This window comes from Schistocerca serialis, chromosome 8 (genome assembly GCF_023864345.2).
Source record: "Schistocerca serialis cubense isolate TAMUIC-IGC-003099 chromosome 8, iqSchSeri2.2, whole genome shotgun sequence".
NCBI lineage: Eukaryota > Metazoa > Arthropoda > Insecta > Orthoptera > Acrididae > Schistocerca > Schistocerca serialis.
Window position 1 is genome coordinate 213596758 of NC_064645.1, and position 20745 is coordinate 213617502.

Genomic DNA, 20745 nt, shown 5'->3' on the forward strand with positions numbered 1-20745 from the left:
ATCTTAAAGGAAGGTTACGTCCAGTTGACGACGTTAGATAGTGAACATAAATTCGAAAGGACATCGAAGGAATTCAGCCGTGTCGTTTGTGTGGAACCATCCAGGCGTATCCCTGAGCTACTGAGAAAAACTACCGAAGAATTCAGATGTGCAGAGCTGTCTTTCAACCCTAATCTCCTGAATACTACCTCACTGTCTTAACCATTGCACCACCTGGTTCGCTTTAAGTAACGTCATTACGTTTCTGTAAGTTTTCAAGTTTTTCGACCGTCTGCTGCCGAATTTGAACAGGTCATCGTGCAGTGAGCCACCAACCCAAGAGTTAACTCAATTTTTACGATGAAACGAGAGAGGGGTGTCTGGTACATTCATTTCCACGTATGAGTTCCGTGTTTCCCTGAATTTGTACCGACGCATGTTGTCAGAGTACGAATTACTGATCAACATGTGGAAATAACCAAGTTACTTACTGGAATGAAACAGGAAATGAGTTTTAAATTGCATCACTGTCATGACCGAAGTACAACTGTACAACTGCTTTAACAAAAAATGAACATGGGCCCTTTCTGCTGTCAGAAGTGGTGCAAATGAATGGTAAATGTGCTGCCGCTATTAGTCAGTTCTACATAACACAATGGCTCCAATCTGTTACGCTATGTATGCTGAAACATCCGTCGTGTTTCCAGGAAATGATAATTTTTTCATTTAAAAAATGAAATTATTAACTGAGGAGTGCAGGAACTATCAGTGTCTCAGTTTTAAATGCTGACATTTCATTGTAATGAAGACTATATTTCTGTACTCTCAACAGGCAATACAGGGCTACTAGATTCCTTGAAACTGATTTTTGACAAGGTAATTCTTTCAGGATTACCTTAGTACTGCAGTGTTCATATGAATATATTGTTCACATTAAAATATGATGGTTTAATTAATGCCAAAAAATGGTGCGTACAGTAATCAAAGACTGTTGTCTTCGTTCGAATTCCAATCTAACTTCATGAAAGAAGATTAAAGGAATCGCACCAAGAACTACTGGCATCATGAGTAGCTTAGAAGCAGATATCCTCAGTGCAGTGAAGCATCGTAAATCGCATAAGAAAGGGAAGTATTCCGGTGCAGATTGTATACCAGTTAGGTTCCTTTCAGAATGTGCTCATACAATAGTTCCATGCTTAGCAATAATATAAAACAGCTCGCTCAATAAAAGATCCATAACTAAAGATTACAAAGTTGCGTAGATCACAACAATACTCAACAAATTAAATAGGAGTAATCCACTGAATTACTAACTCATACGACTGACGTCGATTAGCAGTAGGATTTGGGAACATATGCTGCCTCGGAACATTTGAATTAAGAGAGCGTGCTGAAAAGTAACACCTCCGAATTTTTTATATGAAGAGTCTAAAATCTTTTTAAAGAAAACATACGTATTCTACGTATTTGTTCTTTGCGTCTAGATATTTCTTTCTCAACACAGTCACCCTGGTGACAAATACATTTCTGCCAACGAAAGACCAATTTGATGATACCGTCATCGTAGAATGTTTGTTAAGAGAGCCACTATGTCTCTTCTGGTGGCCACTCTTCATCAGTACCAAAATGAAGGCGTCGAAGCTGTTCTTTAAGCTCTGAAAACAGATGGAAAAAGGATGGGGACACGTCGATGCTGTATGGAGGATGATCGATGACAGCGAACCAATGGCGGAGTATTTTAGCAGATTCAACTAACTCTTCGAATTTTAAACTCGATTACAGAACTCTGGTACTCACCACCGACATAGTTACGTCCTACACCGCGAAGTGCACTATGTGATCAAAAGTATGCGGACACCCCCAAAAACATACGTTTATCGTATTGGGTGCATTGTGCTGCCACCTACTGCCAGGTACTCCATATCAGCGACCTCAGTAGTCATTAGACATCGTGAGAGAGCAGAATGGGGCGCTCCGCGGAACTCACGGACTTCGAATGTGGGTGGGTGTTTTGGTGTCACTTGTGTCATACGTCTGTATGCGTGATTTCCACCCTCCTAAACATTCCTAGGTCCACTGTTTCCGATGTGATAGTGAAGTGGAAACGTGGAGGAACACGTACAGCACAAAAGCATAGAGGCCAATCTCGTCTGTTGACTGACAGAGACCGTCGACAATTGAAGAGGGTCGTAATGTGTAATGGGCAGACTTCTATCCAGACCATTACACAGGAATTCTAAACTGCATCAGGATCCACTGCAATTACTATGACAGTTAGGTGGGAGGTGAGAAAACTTGGATTTCATGGTCGAGCGTCTGCTCGTGCACACATCACGCCGGTAAATGCCAAACAACGCCTTACTTGGTGTCGGGAACGTAAACATTCGACGATTGAACAGTGGAAAAACGTTATGTGGGTGACGAATCACGGTACACAATGTAGCGGCAGGGTGTGGGTATGGCGAATGCCTAGTGAACGTCATCTGCCAGCGTGTGTAGTGCCAACAGTAGAATTCGAAGCCGGTGGTGCTATGGTACAGTTGTGTTATTCATGAGGGAGGGGGGGGGGGAGGGGGGGCTGCACCCCTTGTTGTTTTGTTTGGCTCTATCACAGCACAGGCCTACATTGATGTTTTAAGCACCTTCTTGCTTCCCACTATCGAAGAGCTTTTCGGGGATGGTAATTGCATCTTTCAAAACGATCGAGCAGCTGTTCATAATGCACGGCCCGTGGCGGAGTGGTTACACGACAATAACATCCCTGTAATGGACTGGCATGCACTGAGTCCCGACCTGAATAGTATAGAACACTTTTGGGAAGTTTTGGAAGGCCGAGTTCGTGCCAGGCCTCACCGACCGACATCGATACCTCTCCTCAGTGCACCACCCAAGAAACATTCTAGCACCGATTGCTCGTATGCCTGCGAGAGTGGCAGCTGTCAGCGAGGCCAAGGGCGGGCCAACACCATATCGAATTCCAGCATTACCGATGAAGGGCGCCACGAACTTGTAAGTCATTTTCAGTCAGGTGTCCGGATACTTTTAATTACATAGTGTAGCACACTGTAATTCGGAGCCCTGTAGCAGCAGAGGGCTGCAGATATGCAAACATCAAGAATTAAGATGGAGGACGTTTATAACTTCCGTGTTATTTAAAAATCTGTAAGCGTTTTCATATGAATAATTCGTAGATATCATTTTTCAACACGCCCTCGTACTTTGAAGAAGACTATCTACACTCCTGGAAATTTAAATAAGAACACCGTGAATTCATTGTCCCAGGAGGGGGAAACTTTATTGACACATTCCTGGGGTCAGATACATCACATGATCACACTGACAGAACCACAGGCACATAGACACAGGCAACAGAGCATGCACAATGTCGGCACTAGTACAGTGTATATCCACCTTTCGCAGCAATGCAGGCTGCTATTCTCCCATGGAGACGATCGTAGAGATGCTGGATGTAGTCCGTGGAACGGCTTCCCATGCCATTTCCACCTGGCGCCTTAGTTGGACCAGCGTTCGTGCTGGACATGCAGACCGCGTGAGACGACGCTTCATCCAGTCCCAAACATGCTCAATGGGGGACAGGTCCGGAGATCTTGCTGGCCAGGGTAGTTGACTTACACCTTCTAGAGCACGTTGGGTGGCACGGGATACATGCGGACGTGCATTGTCCTGTTGGAACAGCAAGTTCCCTTGCCGGTCTAGGAATGGTAGAACGATGGGTTCGATGACGGTTTGGATGTACCGTGCACTATTCAGTGTCCCCTCGACGATCACCAGTGGTGTACGGCCAGTGTAGGAGATCGCTCCCCACACCATGATGCCGGGTGTTGGCCCTGTGTGCCTCGGTCGTATGCAGTCCTGATTGTGGCGCTCACCTGCACGGCGCCAAACACGCATACGACCATCATTGGCACCAAGGCAGAAGCGACTCTCATCGCTGAAGACGACACGTCTCCATTCGTCCCTCCATTCACGCCTGTCGCGACACCACTGGAGGCGGGCTGCACGATGTTGGGGCGTGAGCGGAAGACGGCCTAACGGTGTGCGGGACCGCAGCCCAGCTTCATGGAGACGGTTGCGCATGGTCCTCGCCGATACCCCAGGAGCAACAGTGTCCCTAATTTGCTGGGAAGTGGCGGTGCGGTCCTCTACGGCACTGCGTAGGATGCTACGGTCTTGGCGTGCATCCGTGCGTCGCTGCGGTCCGGTCCCAGGTCGACGGGCACGTGCACCTTCCGCCGACCACTGGCGACAACATCGATGTACTGTGGAGACCTCACGCCCCACGTGTTGAGCAATTCGGCGGTACGTCCACCCGGCCTCCCGCGTGCCCACTATACGCCCTCGCTCAAAGTCCGTCAACTGCACATACGGTTCACGTCCACGCTGTCGCGGCATGCTACCAGTGTTAAAGACTGCGATGGAGCTCCGTATGCCACGGCAAACTGGCTGACACTGACGGCGGCGGTGCACAAATGCTGCGCAGCTAGCGCCATTCGACGGCCAACACTGCGGTTCCTGGTGTGTCCGCTGTGCCGTGCGTGTGATCATTGCTTGTACAGCCCTCTCGCAGTGTCCGGAGCAAGTATGGTGGGTCTGACACACCGGTGTCAATGTGTTCTTTTTTCCATTTCCAGGAGTGTATATGCCAATAGTCAGAGCGGATTTCGCTCTGTATTCACACGAGGTAACTAGAATTATGGAGGGGTATCTCAAATTAATTCCATATGCTTAAAGTTCCAGGCGAAAGTGTGAGGTCTAGAAGAATCTGTTAAATTTCGGTTACACGATAAATCACAAAATTCTAAAGGCGCTCATTCAGTTATATACTTACGGACTACGATTACGCATAACGTAAATTAAAATGATCAGTAGATAATGTTGTGGGGAAAGCGAACCAAATACTGCATTTTATTGGCGGAAAACGTAGCCGATGAAACATCCTATTAAATAGACCGCCTACACTACCCTTCTGGAGAACTGTTGCGCAATGCAGGATATGCTTCAGATAGGATTCACGGGGACATCCAAAAAATTCAAAGATGTGCAGCTCATTTTGTATTATCGCGAAATAGAAGAAAGTCTGTCGCTAACATAATGCGCAAGTAGTTGTGGCAATCATAAACAGAGGCGGATTTCGTTGCGGGAGGACCTTCTCATAAAATTCCAATCAACTCTTTCCCGGGAATGGGGAAATATTTTGCTGGCGCGAACCTGCATAGGGAGAACTGGGAGAACCGATCACTTAATGAAATAAGAGAAATCAGAGCTAAAATAATTATCCGAAATGAACATGTATGTCATGTACAGATACAGGCAAGCAAATGATTACAAAATTGAATGATTTATTCATGAGAGAGCTTCATAAAGTAGTCCACCTCTGGCCCTTATGCAAGCTGTTGTTCGGCTTCATAGAGACTGAGTTGTTGGATATCGTTCTCAGAAGAATTATGCCAAATTCTGGTCAATTGCCTCGTTAGATCACCAAAACTCCGAGCTAGTTGGAGGGCCATGTCCATTATGCTCCACACGCTCTCAATTGCAGAGAGATTTGGTGACCTTGCTGGCCAAGGTAGAGTTTGGAAAACGTGAAGACAAGCAGCAGAAATTTGTCGCCGTGCGCGGGATGGCATTATCTTGCTGAAATGTAAGCTCAGGATGGCTTCCCATGAAGGGTAAGAGAATGGCGCGTAGAATATCGTCGACGTACAGCTGCGCTGTAAAAGTGCCACGGAAGAGAATCAAAGCAATCCTGCTATGAAAAGAAATGACCATCACTTCCGGTTGTCAGACTGTGTGACGGGTGACAGGCCAGTTCGTACCCCACCATTGTGCGGGATGTCTGCAGGTACGTCTTCGGCCTAGAACATCATTGACCAGAGTAGAATTTTCTTCAGTGATGAGTCCCGATGGCCAACGAACGCGTGTCTTTATTTTTCCTTTAGATTGTAGTGTCTAATATACAAAAAATGCGCTCCATACGTCCAGAATAATATTGTGAGGATATTAATATATGCTAGTATCTTATAGTTTCTGTTTCGACGAAGATAGATGAAACATGCACTGATAGAAATCTGCCATTGTGTTGAAGAATGGGTGTATGCTTTCCCCTACCTCTATGTAATAGAACTTCACCATAGCTAGTATTCAAGCCGTCAGATAATGGGTAAGGCGCAGGGGAGGAAAGCATGTCTGCACACCCCCCCTCTCTCTCTCCCTTTTCCAAAAAAAGGTGAGTTCTGTTCAGTTGGATCAGGTTGATAACACCATTTAACGGCGGAAGAGGCTCCCCGTTTCTTTTGGGAACGGGGGGGGGGGGGGGGGAAGTGAGTGAATGAATGGCGTCTGTACCGCAGAGGTGTGGCTTGCGGTCTTTAATGAGGCTAGCTATTTTTCTGCCGATGCGAAAAATTGCAGGATACTATCACAATATAATGTTGCTTTATTTACTCGTTCGGCATCACAGAGGCATAATTTACAATATTCTTATCACTATATACTAAAAAAGAAAACAATATAATTCTACACTATATTAGATATGTTTTTGAGCCACTCTATGGCTGAGTCACTGAGTGTATGTATGTCCATGAGTTCACCACCATAGCCATACACTTTGCACACGAGTAGATGGTCCATTGTCTGTGTTTCACCGCACTCACATACAGCGCTGTCTGCCAGGCCCCACTTGTTCATCAGGTGTTTACATCTCCCAACACTCGTTCTGACCCGGTTTAGAGCTGTCCACACTCTTCTTGGTAGGTTGAAGCCATCAATCTTCTTGTTCGGATCGTGTACTAAATTTTTGTTCTTAAATTCACTTGCCGACCATACTTCGTTCCAGGCCGTTCTCGGCTCAAAGGCTTGTAGTTCTTCACCGATTTTCCAAAAGGGTGATCTGGATTTAAGCCTGTTTGTCGGTGTCAGATCTTGGTGGATAGGGAGGTCCGGGTTGTCTATAATTTTCCTGTAGGTTTTTAGGGCTAGCTGTGATCGCCTGATTTCTGGAGGCTCTATGTTCGCTAGTACAGGAAGTCATGCACAGGGGGTGGCCCTGAGTGTTCCCGAGATTATTCGCATTGTCTCCCTCAGCTGGACATCCACTTTAGATACGTGTGCACTTCTCCTCCAGACTGGTGAACAGTGTTCAGCTACACTGTAGAAAAGGGCTAATGCTGAAGTTCTCAAAGTGCTCGCTCCACATCCCCATGTTGTTCCAGCCAGTTTTGAAAGGATAGCATTGCGGGATTTTAGTTTTTGCTTTGTGTCTTCGAGGTGTGAGCTGTACGTTAGGGTCTGGTCTAGTTTCACTCCCAAATATTTAGGCTTATCCTCATGTCTTATCCTTTGGCCATTCGAAAAGATCTATAATTTTCTGTGTGTCTCTCTGTTGTTGAGGTGCATTATAGTGCTGGTTGTTTTGTTGGGGTTGGGAAGTAGGTGCCACTTGGGGTAATAGGTGTTCAGGACTTCAAGGTCTGCATTCAGTGTTTCGTCGAGATCGTTGTAGTTTTTACTCTGATATGCGATGGCCAGGTCATCTGCATATGCAAATTTGCGTGATTTAGTTTCTGGCAAGTCAGCTATATATAGATTGAAGAGAGCGGGTGCTAGTGCCGAACCCTGTGGCAGACCATTATTCAGAACCATGCTCTCACTGTTCGTGCCATGGAGTGAGACCTTGATTTTCCTGTTCGTTAGTATGTTCTTGAGTAGTTTGTATGTCTGCTTGCAATTTATGATTCTAGTTAGCTTAAGCAGTAACCCTTCAATCCATACTGTGTCGTAAGCTGATGTGAGGTCTATGAGTACCAGGCCAGTTATCATCTTGTTCTGGAAGCCTTTCTCAGTATAGGTTGTGAGGGACAGCACTTGATCGCAGCAGTTTCTGCCTGCTCGGAAACCCGCTTGGTAAGTTGGAAGGTTGGCTTCGATGTATGGAGTTAATCTAGTCAGCAATATTCTCTCGAATAATTTATAGGAGGTACATAGCTGGGATATTGGTCTGTAATTCCTAGAATTATCTGCAGTCTTTCCGGGTTTCAGCACTGCGATGACTTTTGCTTCTTTCCATTCCTTAGGCACAACCCCCGTGCTTATGCATTCCGTACAAAGTTTGGTCAGCCACATTCTTCCTAAAGTTCCCAATTCCTTTAAGAATTCTGTTAGGATGTTGTCAGGTCCGGCTGCTATTCCTGTCTTCATTAGCTTCAAGGCCTGGGATATCTCTTCTGTCTCCACTTCTTTTACAATGCCCATGTTGGTTGGGTTATTAAGGAATAAACTGCTTAGCTCTTGGAAAATTTCTCTCTTTTCGGCTGTTTTTAGCTGGATTTTGGAGGTCTGTTTCAGGACAGCTGCAATCTCAGATGCGCTGGTTCCAAGAGTCGGCCTGTTAGGCGCTGTGGCACCTCCTAATTCCTCAGCAGGCACCAGCTCTTCCTGCTGGAGTGGGTAAAATCTAGATTCTCCATCGCCTCCTTCCATCTACTCCTACGTTCCTCATTCATGGCGTTGATCAGATGGTCTGCAGTCTCCTCGTCCCCAGTCTTCTCATATTCCTCCAGTAGTGTTTCACACTGTTTCGTCAAGCAGGGGGTGTATTCCTTTCTCGATCCCCGTGAAATTGCATTTAGGGCCGCTTTTTGTACTAAGTTTACGAATCTTTTGTAGTTCTCAGGTTTTGGTGGTATCCGATTTATCGTTTTCTCAACATAGGATCGGTATTTGTTCCAGTCAGCTTTCCTCAGGTTCCACCGGGGGATTGGGGGGCTTTTTATGACTGGGATTGATAGTCCGATCTCCACTATTACTGGATTGTGCTGTCTCCGGGGGAACGCCTCGAGGACCCTTCTTATAGCACGCACGGGTGTACCTTTTGCTCCACGTGTGACGAAGGTCAGGTCAGGTGTTGACGTTGTGCCCCACGCCTTTGATTTGAAGGTCGCTGTGTCCTTGGGGTCGCAAAGGAGATGTAGGTCCCGGTTGTCTGCCCAGTCACTTAGTCCAGTCCCTTCAGCTGTGGATCTCGGGTATCCCCATCTAAAATCGCCAGCGTAAACTGCTGGGTGGTTAGCCTCGGGTAGGATACCTGTGGGCCATTTCTGTGATGGAGGTTTGTAGACGTTATACAGTGTCATCTCTCCCAGTTTTATGCCTATCGCATACTCTGCTGGTACCACTTTGGTGTTCAAATTCCTTAGGAGTTCGTTCTTCACTAGGGTGGCTATGCCATGTTTGTCGTGTCCAGTGTAGCTCACAGCTGTAAATCCTGGTATTTTGAGTCGATTGATGGTTTCATCTGTGAGGTGGGTCTCTTGTAGGAGTACGACACTTACTCGTTCTCTCGTTAAAGTCTTTTCGAGGATTTCTCCCTTGGTCCTCGTGTAGCCTTCTGTGTTGAACTGGCATACGTTCAGCTTCTTCATGCTAAGACTCTGCTCTATTTGCCTCTGTGTGGGCCGGGAGGCATTGTCGCGTCTGGCCGCCGTGGATGTGTAGACTTATCGCCGCTGTGCCATGTTACAGCGTTGCCCGGGGTACACCATCTAGGAGGTTGTCTACACTTTGCTGAAGTACATGGTACGACCTTACATGTAATCAATTAATGATTGATCCTTTTGGCAAAAGATCCAGGAGACTGACAGCGTCAGTATCTCAAAAAACTCTCACCGTGACTTTGTTTGCAGAAGGAACTGGCTTAAATTTCTTCTTTACTGGTGGCTTAATGTGACTCAAGTTCAAAATGGAACCCAAGTTTGGCTGCCTTTAACGATAGGTAGCAGAAAGGCCTCTGCCTTAAACTCCTGAAACATTTCGTATCACATGGCTTCTATTTGAAACTATTAGTCTGTTGGGATGAGTCGTTGAACCAAGATGTGGACCTGCATGTCCGAAAAACTCATATGTAAGGGGTCACTGTTTGGAATGTATGTATTATTATTGTTTTGTACTACTTATTTTCAGCTAGTAATAGCGAATACTCCGTTCCAGAATCACAAGAGTGGAAGATATACTTGAAAAAGTCCAGGACCTACGGTAAGATTACAGTTAGATTACATCATGGTCAGACAGAGATTCCGAAATCAGACACTGGATTGTAAGGGGTATCCAGGAGCAGACATAGATTCAGATCACAATATAGTAGTGATGAAGAGTAGGATGGAGCTTAAGACATTAGTCAGGAAGAATCAATACGCAAAGAAGTGGGATACAGAAGTACTAAGGAATGAAGAGAGACGCTTGAGGTTGTCTAAGGATATAGATAATGTGATAAGGAATAGCTCAGTAGGTAGTTCAGTTGGGGAAGAACGGACATCTCTGAAAAGAGCTATCACAAAAGCTGGAAGGAAAGGTGTAGATACACAAGAGGCAATTGGGAGAAACCTTGGGTAGCTGAGGAAATGCTTCATTAGATCGATAACTGAAGGAAGTACAAAAATATTCAGGGAAATTCAGGAATTCAAAAATAGGAGTCGCTTAGGAGTGAAATGAATCGAACGTGCAGGGAAGATAGGGCGAAATGGCTGAATGACAGTCAACAAACTTCGTAACTAGTTCCTAAGAGCAAAATAAGTTCATAATTAAACGCAAGTACTCGGAATACAAGTCTTGGTTGAGAAAACAACGCAATAAAAGAATCTACAGCCAGAGTTCGTTTTCCACTAATTTGAGAACCAAACTTTTATGTCCTCGACTTTCGCGGAGCACTTTGGAACAGACTAATACTGTAACTAAGATCTGTACGAGTTGCCAAATTCATAGAATACCAACAGGCCTGCCAGCAGACTCCGAAGTCCCACGACAGCGAAGGCCGCGTGCGTTCGACGCGGCGCTAGATCCTGAGCAGACTACCCCACTTGGCTGACAGCGTCGTAACTGCTGTGGTCAGCGGAGGTCTGCACGTAACGTTGGCTGATGCAGCAAAAGGTTCGTGGCAGGAGCAACCTCTCCTGCTGATTTACAGGCCCTCTGCGATTTTGTCCGGTGTACGCTAAAGCCCTCTGCAGGTCGCGCTGCAAATGACGGAGTCGTTTAGGGGCTGAGCTGGCAACCAACCCGACGCCGACGTGTTGCTGTGTGCCATCGTAACTGAAGGCTTTTGCTACACGCCAGGTACACGGAAGGCCTCTTTGAGGCGTAAGACTTGTCTGATAACGTGATAGGAGAAGCAGGAGTCGATTTAGAAGAGACAGGGGATCCAGAATTTGAAAGAGCTTTGGGAGACTTAACAACAAGGCAGAAGGGCTAGATAACATTCCATCAGAGTAACTAAATGATTGGGGGAAATGGCAACAAAACGACTATTCACATTTTTGTGTATACATTTTGTGAATCTGGCGCAGTGGCGAATACAGAGAAACCTCCAGGAGGGGGCGCTAAAGATATCTTGAGCTACTTTTACTTTTATTGTAAATAAAAATAATCAAGTCACATGCTAAGTTTTATTTAAACTGATTATATACATATACAAGACAATGCCATCTTACGATATAAAAAAGTTGTGGTTTACTTCCTTAAATGATGAATTGTATGCCCCTATTCTTCCTGACAAATTGGTTAATTACACCGTTAACAATCAATGTCAGGGTCAGTATTCAACAGCCATTGAGTCGATCGTACTTCATTGTCGAACTCAGCCATATCTTTGTACGCCCCAGTTTTGAAAAACTTCTTTCTGCTACAGCAATAGATGCAGGTAGACAAGCAATTATTTTGTACAGATTGTACAAAGTAGGATAGTCAAATTTACGACAAACAGACAACGCTGGTATAACAGAATCCCGATCATTAACGGTGTTTATGCTTGTATTGAAGACTCTCTCCCGTTAGTCTCTTTTAATTCACAAAAGAGTGATTCTTCTTCAAAGAACGGTAGTTAAGTTAAGCACTGATTCAATTTATGTGCCAGATCATTACCGTCTTTTTTCTGTAGTTGTGAGAGCAAAAGTACGTCGAATTTTAAATGATGAATGTTTTCTTCAGCAAAACGTTCGTTCATGTCAGTCGTAATGTGGTCCAGTGCTGGAATACAAACAGTTCTTTTCCAATATGGCATAGCATCATCATTATGATCGCAGTTGTCCCGTTGTTTTTGTCTGCCTGTCTGACGATGAACACTCATCTCCACGTCTAACTCTTCCATAACTGCCTTCGCCTCTTCGACAATATGAGCAAAGTGGCTATCAGCTATCAGCATTAGCTCTCATGCCGTTCTACACCTTGGGCTTCTGATCTAAATTTGCTTTTGCCATTGCGACGTCCAAGCTAGGATCTTGTCAGATTTTGCTGACTGGATATGTTTTGCTCATAATGTCACTCGGTGTAAACAGAGTGGTAATAATCTCGCAATTAGAGAGAGCTCGAAGGAGAATATTGGCTTTGGCAGCCATTGTTCTATCCCTCCAACACTGTATTTCTTTATGAGCTCTGCAAACTGTTCAGAGATCAACTGCGAATTGAATAACAGAATCATATCGCTCAACCCATCTCGTTTGACAATGTGACTACAGAGAGTGTTTTTGGTGATTCTTCAATGTTGCAAACCGCTTCCTAGACCCGGTATAGAACGATACTACTTCTTCAGTAGTACCAAGTGAGTTATTCACACTTGTAACTTTGCAACTGCGAGAGACAGCGAGGTTGAGCTGATGACTTCGACACGGTGCTACTTACGCGTATATAGTTTTCTTTTTTATTGTAGCCACAGCTCCTTTCAATTCTGACATATTAACTGAGCAACCATCACAGCCTATACCCACAAAGCACTCCAGTGACAGAGAAAGGCTTTCCATTCTTCTTAGAGTCATAATACATAATACTTCACCAGAAACGCTACGATACGCGCTCTTCATCTTGACTCTCTTGAGCTCCATCGACAATTTTTCTACTATAATCATTGTCTTTAAGGATGTCAACGAAACCCAAAAATCTGGGGTCTAATTTGCCGCCACCATCAACATATCTTGCAGCTAAACTTAGTTTGGCGATGTGCGCTCTGTCCTACAACATCACTGTTTCACAACATGAAATAGATTCGTTAGATGTTGCTTTACTTATGTAAGTGGCATTCGCTTTAGTAGTCTCAAGGTGATCTTTTAGTACCAAGCGTCCAGGTCAATTCTAAATCTTAGATGGGCTGTAAAGTTTCCCTCGATACTCACTATATATTCACGATCATTTTCGTTTTCTGATAGACTCCCATCATCTCTATGACCCCGCAGAGGAATATTTTGCTTTCCACGAAATATGATTGTTCTTATTATAGGTACAAGACGGTCTCTGTTTTCCCTAACGCTTTCCATTCCCTGTCTTGACAACTGATGTATGACTTCAAGTTCGCGGTTGTCTCGTGTCGCCAAAAATAATTTTACATCTGTTGACGCTTGAATGTGGTACTTCAGCTGAGAGTGGGTCTCAAGGTCACCATCTTTACCAGTAAGTTTGGAAAAACTTTGATACTGGTTCAGTCACAAGTTGGTACAAATGGCCTAGACCACTATGGGACTTAACTTCGGAGGTCATCAGTCCCCCAGAACTTAGAACTACTTAAACCTAACTAACCTAAGGACACCACATACATCCATGCCCGAAGCAAGATTCGAACCTGCGACCGTAGCGGTCGCGCGGTTCCAGGCTGTAGCGCCTAGAACCGCTCGTTCACCGGCAGTCACAAGTTTCTTGGCGATAATGGATTTCTTTCTTCCAACCCTTTTATTATTCATAAAAGTTGAACAATTAATGCAAAGAACTCCCTTTTTAACTTGTGAGAACACCAGCCATGGAGACTGTTCAAAGTGATTATCGCGCATTTGTCTGCGTTCAACCCGTCCCCTCTTGATGCTCTCGGAAGTAGGAAAGATATAACCTTTTTCAGATTTCCTTGGAGCTGTCAGAAGCTTGTGTTTTATACCATCACTAATATTTCATGACGCTAATAAATCCAAATAATTGCCAATATCCGTGGGTTTAAAGGAATAAGTCGATGTACTTTGTTGTGGAAGTTTCGACAAAGTGCTGGGTTTTGCCTGTACATCTGGTGGTGTTTTTGAGGCTGAATGGTGACCGTAATCTAAAGATGTTTCTACTTTTATTGTTATAATGTAACAATCCATTTTAATATATTGTTACGACGTAGGAAAATTTGATGCCAATAAAACTTTTTATTCGCATTGAAATGTGCAACACTGGTACATATAGCACTAAAACACACACGATCACACTAAGCACAACACTGACTGAATTCCGTGGTAATATCCAATAATCGCAGTTGTTCACTTCTTATCACTTCCAAGTTATCACGACTCCTGTAGCTTTTAGGGTATCTGGCAGCGACTCTGCGTCCTTTATACATGTGGCTCGGTTGTTTCGAGAACATTCCCTGTCAGAATATTCGCTTCAGACTTTTATAGTGAACAAATACCTACAGTGAAAGCGACAAGCCAATATGTACCTGACGACTTATAATATAAGGGTGGGTTTTCAATAGTGATGTCGTCCGGCAGTTTATGTGTGGGGAACTTATATTGTCGATTCCGTTCCTTTCTAGTGCATTCGATAGAGGACGTACATAGTAACAATGCGTTTTTAGGAATCTTCTCGAAAGGCACTATTACCGGAGATATACGCATCAATAGTTTCCCATACTATGGGAAACTACTGTTACGAGTCTCGTAAGATTATTTTTACTAAGAAATTATTATGAATTACCATTATTAACACTTCACCATCAACTGATCACTCTCACTCTTGACTAATCCTCACACTTGCACTTGCTACAACTACGAGTTTTTACTTATTCATTCTGCAGTCTTAATATTTCTGCTTCTGAATGTAAACTAGCTTCCTATTCGGCGAATTGTCCGTATTTATAACGCTACATATCGAATGTTCCTTGTACAAGAAAACACTAGAATATTCGCGACTTTTCTCGGACAAATACCGACAGAATAACGTATCGAGATGACTTGAATGGCCGCGACTTTTCTCGTAGGTATATGTTAGCTATCTGCGTGGAAGACAGAAACGAATAAATACGATGACGCGGACGAGCGTGCTTTCGTCGACTGACGAAAGAAACGAACGAATAGCGTGCGAGCTGACTGGCGTAAGCGGCGCGGGTGGCAATGCAGGTGGCCCCACCGGGGGCGGGGGGGGTGGGTGGGTGGGGAGTGGGGTGGAGGGGGCTCCCCGCCCGCGGCCCCCCACATGTATCCGCCATCTGACTTTCGGAAAAATATTATCCACACAATTCTGCAGACAGCAAGAGCTGACAAATGCGAGAATTAATACTTCTTACGTCAAGTTGCTGACAAGAATAATATACAGAAAAATGAATAAGAATTGAAGATATTTTAGATGATCTTCAGTTCTGTCTTAAGAAAGGTAAGGTAATGAGAGAGGCAGTTGCGACGTTGCGGCTGATAAGGGAAGCAAGACTATAAAAAGTCAAGACACGTTCATAAGCTTAGTCGACTTGAAAAAAAAAAAAAATCTTTCGACAATGTCAAATGGTGCAACATCTTCGAAATTCTGGGGAAAATAAGAGTAAGGTATATAGATAGGCAGTACAATAACCCATGACGGATAGAGAAAAGAATACATCAAAAGCAGACTTACACTGGCAAAAAGGTCATTCCTGGCCAAGGGAAGTCTGTATCAAACATAAGTCTTAATTTGACAAAAGTTCAATTTGTGAGAATCTACATTTATATGGTAGTGAAACATGGACTGCGGGAAAAATGGGAAAGAAGAGAAAAAAACATTTGAAATATGGGGCTACAGACGAATATTGAAAATTAGGTAGACTGATCAGCTAAGGAATGAGGAGGTCCTGCGTAGAATCGTCGAGGGAAGGTATATATGGCAAACACTGACAAGAAGAAGGGACAGAATGTTGGGAAATCTGTTAATACATGAAAGAATAACTTCCGTGTTTCTAGAGGGAGTTTTAGACGGCAAAAACTGTAGAAGAAGATAGAAATTGGAATACATCCAGCAAATAATTGATGATACAGATTGAAAGTGCTATTCTCATATGAAAAAGTTAGCACAGGAGAGGAATTCGTAGAGGGTCGCATCAAAGCAATTAAAGTATTATAATGATTGTCTTGTGCGTAAGTCTGCTAAAATTTTTCAGTGGATCCAAATAAGTCCAGATGAAAAATTTTGTCCTGAAACTACCGATATGTTAGTTTTCGTGGCAATATATCAATGAAGTGAAGATTTACATCACTGCCACATAACAACTTCACAAAAATTTTCAATTTGTCGTATACTCGCATCTAACACAATGAAACAGATATGTGATTCAGGAGACTTCTACTGCCAAGTACGGTAACGAAATTATAACGACAGCAGCGAAAGGTTTGAGGCAGGTTGAACTTGAATTGGCCTTTCTCGTTGTTTTTGATTCCATGCAGTTTCTGCTACTGCTTTGTGTGTGTGTGAGAGAGAGAGAGAGAGAGAGAGAGAGAGAGAGAGAGAGACTTTAGCCTTGTTGTCTCCAAAAGAAGGTTCAGAATCAGAATAATGAGAACTTTCCTACGTCAGACTCAGTAGAGACAGATGAGCAAAAAGTAATTACAGCGAGCGAATAAATATGCATCACTGGGAAGTTTCTCGGTTTATGCAAATATGCTACGTGCCGCAGAAATGAATCTGCGAGAGCGGAATGCCGAATCTGAGGGGTTGCGTCGAGACTGAGACACCTTGAGAAATTTGCATCGTCTGGAACTATAATGATCTAGTTCTATACATCCTAAGGTTTCTGCCGAGAAGTCAAGGAGTCTGTAGAGGTACAGTTCATCGTCTTCAGAATTAGATAAAGTTCCGCCACATCTCTCACACTTGTAATACTCATAGTGACAGTGCTATTATATTTAGAAATAACGACTGAATAGAAGCCACGATTCAAAATTCCAAAGAGATAACTGTGTAGCAAGCGTAAAATAAATCTAAAGTAGTCCACTGTTAGATTGATCACAATTACAGTACGAATAATTTACACTATTAAATAATATCCTTTTACCCGCGAAAAAAATGAAAAATAACGCCGTCAAGTGTTTTGTGAACTGAAATGTATAGAACAGGAAATAAAATAAATTACAGGGACAGATGAAGTGCCTCGCTTGCTGTAAATCATTTCGTGCATGAAACATGGATGCGTGAAAGGTTTTTTTTACCTATTTTATTTGTTGCTTTCAGACAATTCCTTGACGAAAGGAGTTTCACCAATGTTACTCAGTTTTCTTTATTTTCAAACTTTGTTCAGAACGACTGATCTTATTGACTCCTTATTAGCTTCCCTAGCGTGTCCTCAGAATATCGTAAATTTAGTACATGATTGGAAGAAAACTGTAAAGACAGTTGATATCACACCAGTTTAACTTTTTATGAGGAAACTAGCTAGGCCCTGAAGAGACTGAAGGATGAATTTTTTGACACTTCGTTTACATAGACAGAAGCAGCTGTTCGCGATGAATTTCAATTTGTCCTCAAATCACTAATAAATTTTGTCTTAATTAACCTTATTACTTTCAAGCAATTAAATATCTTTCTGCGAAACTAGACCTCACGCATCTGAATTCGATACCCAAGCTGCCCGTTTCCCACTCTTCGTTTGGCTATTAAAATTCGTACAACTAGAGGCTGATGGTCACTCGCGTACATTGTGCAGAGAACGAATGCCTCTTTTGTCTCGTTCGTACTGCAGGGCTTGGAGTGGTGAGTTCTGCAGTAGCTTCGCCGACTGCATGCGGTACCATGTGCTCCGCAGAAGAATGTATATCTTCTTCTGTTCACCAGCGCACAACCGCGAGTCACTCCCTCTCCAGAGCTCTCCGTCCTCCTATAGGGGGCGCTACTGTCGCAACAGATGAAGCCGTCATTGCGTCGACTCACTGCGTGCAAACGTAACCGCGCCTCTTTGTAAGACGCTATTCGACGAGGTCCGCTCCAGGTCTCTGAAGACTTCGAGTGTGACTGGGAGGACATAGCACGACGCTACCAATATTGCAACAGCTAGCATGCCGAATGGGAAAGAACACTATTTCTCCAAAACTGTCAATGTTTTACTGAAGCTCAAAACTTATCGCGCACTCGTTGCTTCCACAACGAAACTCGGTCTAAAACTCTGACAGCCGTCGTTGTGATGTCATTTATTGTAAGGGTACTAGTTCCAGTGTTTCAACGCACCGTCTTCAGGCCTTAGCTGATGCAGAGAAGGTTAACACCATCCATGTACACGATGTATCAGAGGCCAACATCTGTAACTGGTCTTCCCAGATTACCTGTAATTGCAGTGTTGTCTGTCCAACCATCAATCATCAGCTATCAGAGTCAGTTGATGGTTGGAGAGACAATATTGTGGTTACATGTAATCTGCGAAAACCATTTATAGATGTTGGCCTCTGATCCATCGTGTATATGGATGGCGTTAAACCTCACGGCATCAGCTAAGCCCTGAGGACAGTGCGCTGAAGCATCGAAATTGGTAGTCATACAGTTAATGACATCATAAGGACGGATGTAGGTGTTTCATTTTCTCACAACTGTGAACGGCCGGAGTCTCCCAGACCGCCAGTCACAAGGATGGACATACAAAACTTGAAGATTTTCTGGTTGCGCGTAAGGTACACCAGCAGCAAGACACAGTCAATACCTTCACTGCGCGATACCAACGACAATATCACCGATGAAACTGCCACAAAAGTGGAATCAATAAACAGAGTTTTCCGAAATTGCTTCACGAAAGACATAAATATTTCAGAATTCAAATCAAGAAATGCTGCTAACAAGAGTGTCTTATAAGTAAAGATCCTCGGTGTAGGGAAGCAGCTTAAAGCACTTAAAGGCAAGTCTTACAGGTTAGATAGCATACCAGTCAGATCCCTTTGAGAGCATACTCATATAATAACCTCCTACTTAGCGGTCAAATGCAAACACCTGCTCGACGGGAAATCCGTAACTAAAGACTGGAAATCTGCACAGGTAACATCAAGATTCCAAAGAGGAAATAGGTGCCATCTGCTGAATTACTGATCCAGATCATCGACATCGATTTGCATTAGGATTTGGGAATATATACTGAGTTGGAAACTTATGAATTACTTCGAAAGGAACGGTATATTGACAGACAGTCAGCAAGTATACGGAAATATCGTTCTGGTGTAACAGAAGTAGCTCTTTGTTCGGACGAAGCAATGAGTGCTTCATAAGATACTTCTAACCAAATTGCGTGTCTATGGAGTATCGCTTCAGCTGCGCAATTGGATTCGTAATTTCCTTTCAGGAAAGTCACAGTGTGTAGCAATCGACGGAAAACAATCGAGTAAGACAAGTGGTATCTGGCGTTCCCTAAGAAAGGGTTGAAAGATTTAGGAGATAATCTAAGCAACCCTCTTAGATCATTTGCAGATTGTGATGTCATTTACCCTCTTATAAAGTTACCAGAAGATTAAAACCAACTGCAAAATGAATTCTGTGTGGCGCGAAAAGTAATTTTCTACGAATAAGGAAAAGTGTGATGTCATCCACATAAGTACGAAAACAAATCAGTTCTTCTCAAACAGACGATCAGAAAAACGCTTCGTCACCCTCCGATCGAAAGAAGACAGTCTCCAGAAATTCTGAACCGACAACCATATTCCGAGACGTAACCAGAAGCTATTTGTCTTTTCAGTGATCTGGAAACAGACTGTACCGTTAGACCCCGGTGCTTCAGTCACGTTAGTTAATCAGAAAATATGTAAGCAACTAGAACAACCCGAGCTGCAGAAATCACGGCTGCACCTCACGGCCTACAAGGGCGCAAGTATCATCGTTCTCGAGACGCGCCTTTGCAAGCAAAGTACTCGTATAAATACACGATTACCATGGTGTCATTCACGGTAGTTCAGTCACCCTTTTCTTCCATTATTTTTGACATGGATGCATTTGATTTGTTTAGACTAGACACCAAAGATATAGTGCATTTCCAGCATTCAACAACTATGAGAAAAATATGGCCGTTTGTTGACTCGATGACAAATGCTCAGCCGAAGTTATACCATGCATGTCCGATACTGAACGCCATTCACGATGAAGCTGCTTCGGAACAGGCTGGAACATACCGGTGTTTTGAAACTCATTTGTTTTACTGAGAAGTGTACTATACATATCAGAGATAGGGTAATAACTGATAGGTATTTTCACCTTGTAATATTCTATTAACACTTAACAGCATTGAAACGATGCAGTAGAACGGCAAAGAAATTCGCAGTGAACATATCAAAGACGACTACCCTCGTTGCTCATTAAAAACATATACAGATGAATCACATGTATCTGTGTCTCTCCCTAATACAGATCTCCAGTTCAATGAAATTGTGGTTCTCTTTTTGTTACAGTACTGGCGACTCGACCAGCCTCATATTAGTAGCACGACTATGCCGCTGGTCTGGCGTCACGGTAACAAATTATACACACAAACCGTCCTCGGGAGTCAGCCACCGTATTAGTGAAAACCGTATCACTATCTCTACAGTATTTCGTGAGATAAGCCTTCACATGTAAACAGAAAAACGCGGCGGAGTACTTTAATTTAGTAATACGTATACACTGGTGATCCAAAACATTTTGACCACGTGCCTAATAGCTTGTTTGTCCATCTTTGGTACGAATTTCATAGCTGATTCTGTGTATCAGGGATCCAACAGTTTGTTGGTAGGTTTATGGAAGCATGCAGCGTTAGATGTCTACGCACAGGTCATTGAT

At 43.6% G+C, this 20745-nt stretch overlaps 1 protein-coding gene across 1 annotated transcript; it reads right to left on the reverse strand.

Moving 5' to 3' along the window:
* Positions 1–8405: 8405 nt before the first annotated feature.
* Positions 8406–9419, reverse strand: LOC126416931 (uncharacterized). Its single transcript, XM_050084811.1, has one exon. The coding sequence runs from the start codon at positions 9417–9419 to the stop codon at positions 8406–8408; it is 1014 nt and encodes a 337-aa protein (XP_049940768.1).
* Between the last annotated feature and the right edge of the window lie 11326 nt (positions 9420–20745).

What these genes read in the sequence shown, in the direction of transcription:
- LOC126416931 (XM_050084811.1), bottom strand. Translation starts at nt 9,419, where the DNA reads ATGAAGAAGCTGAACGTATGCCAGTTCAACACAGAAGGCTACACGAGG.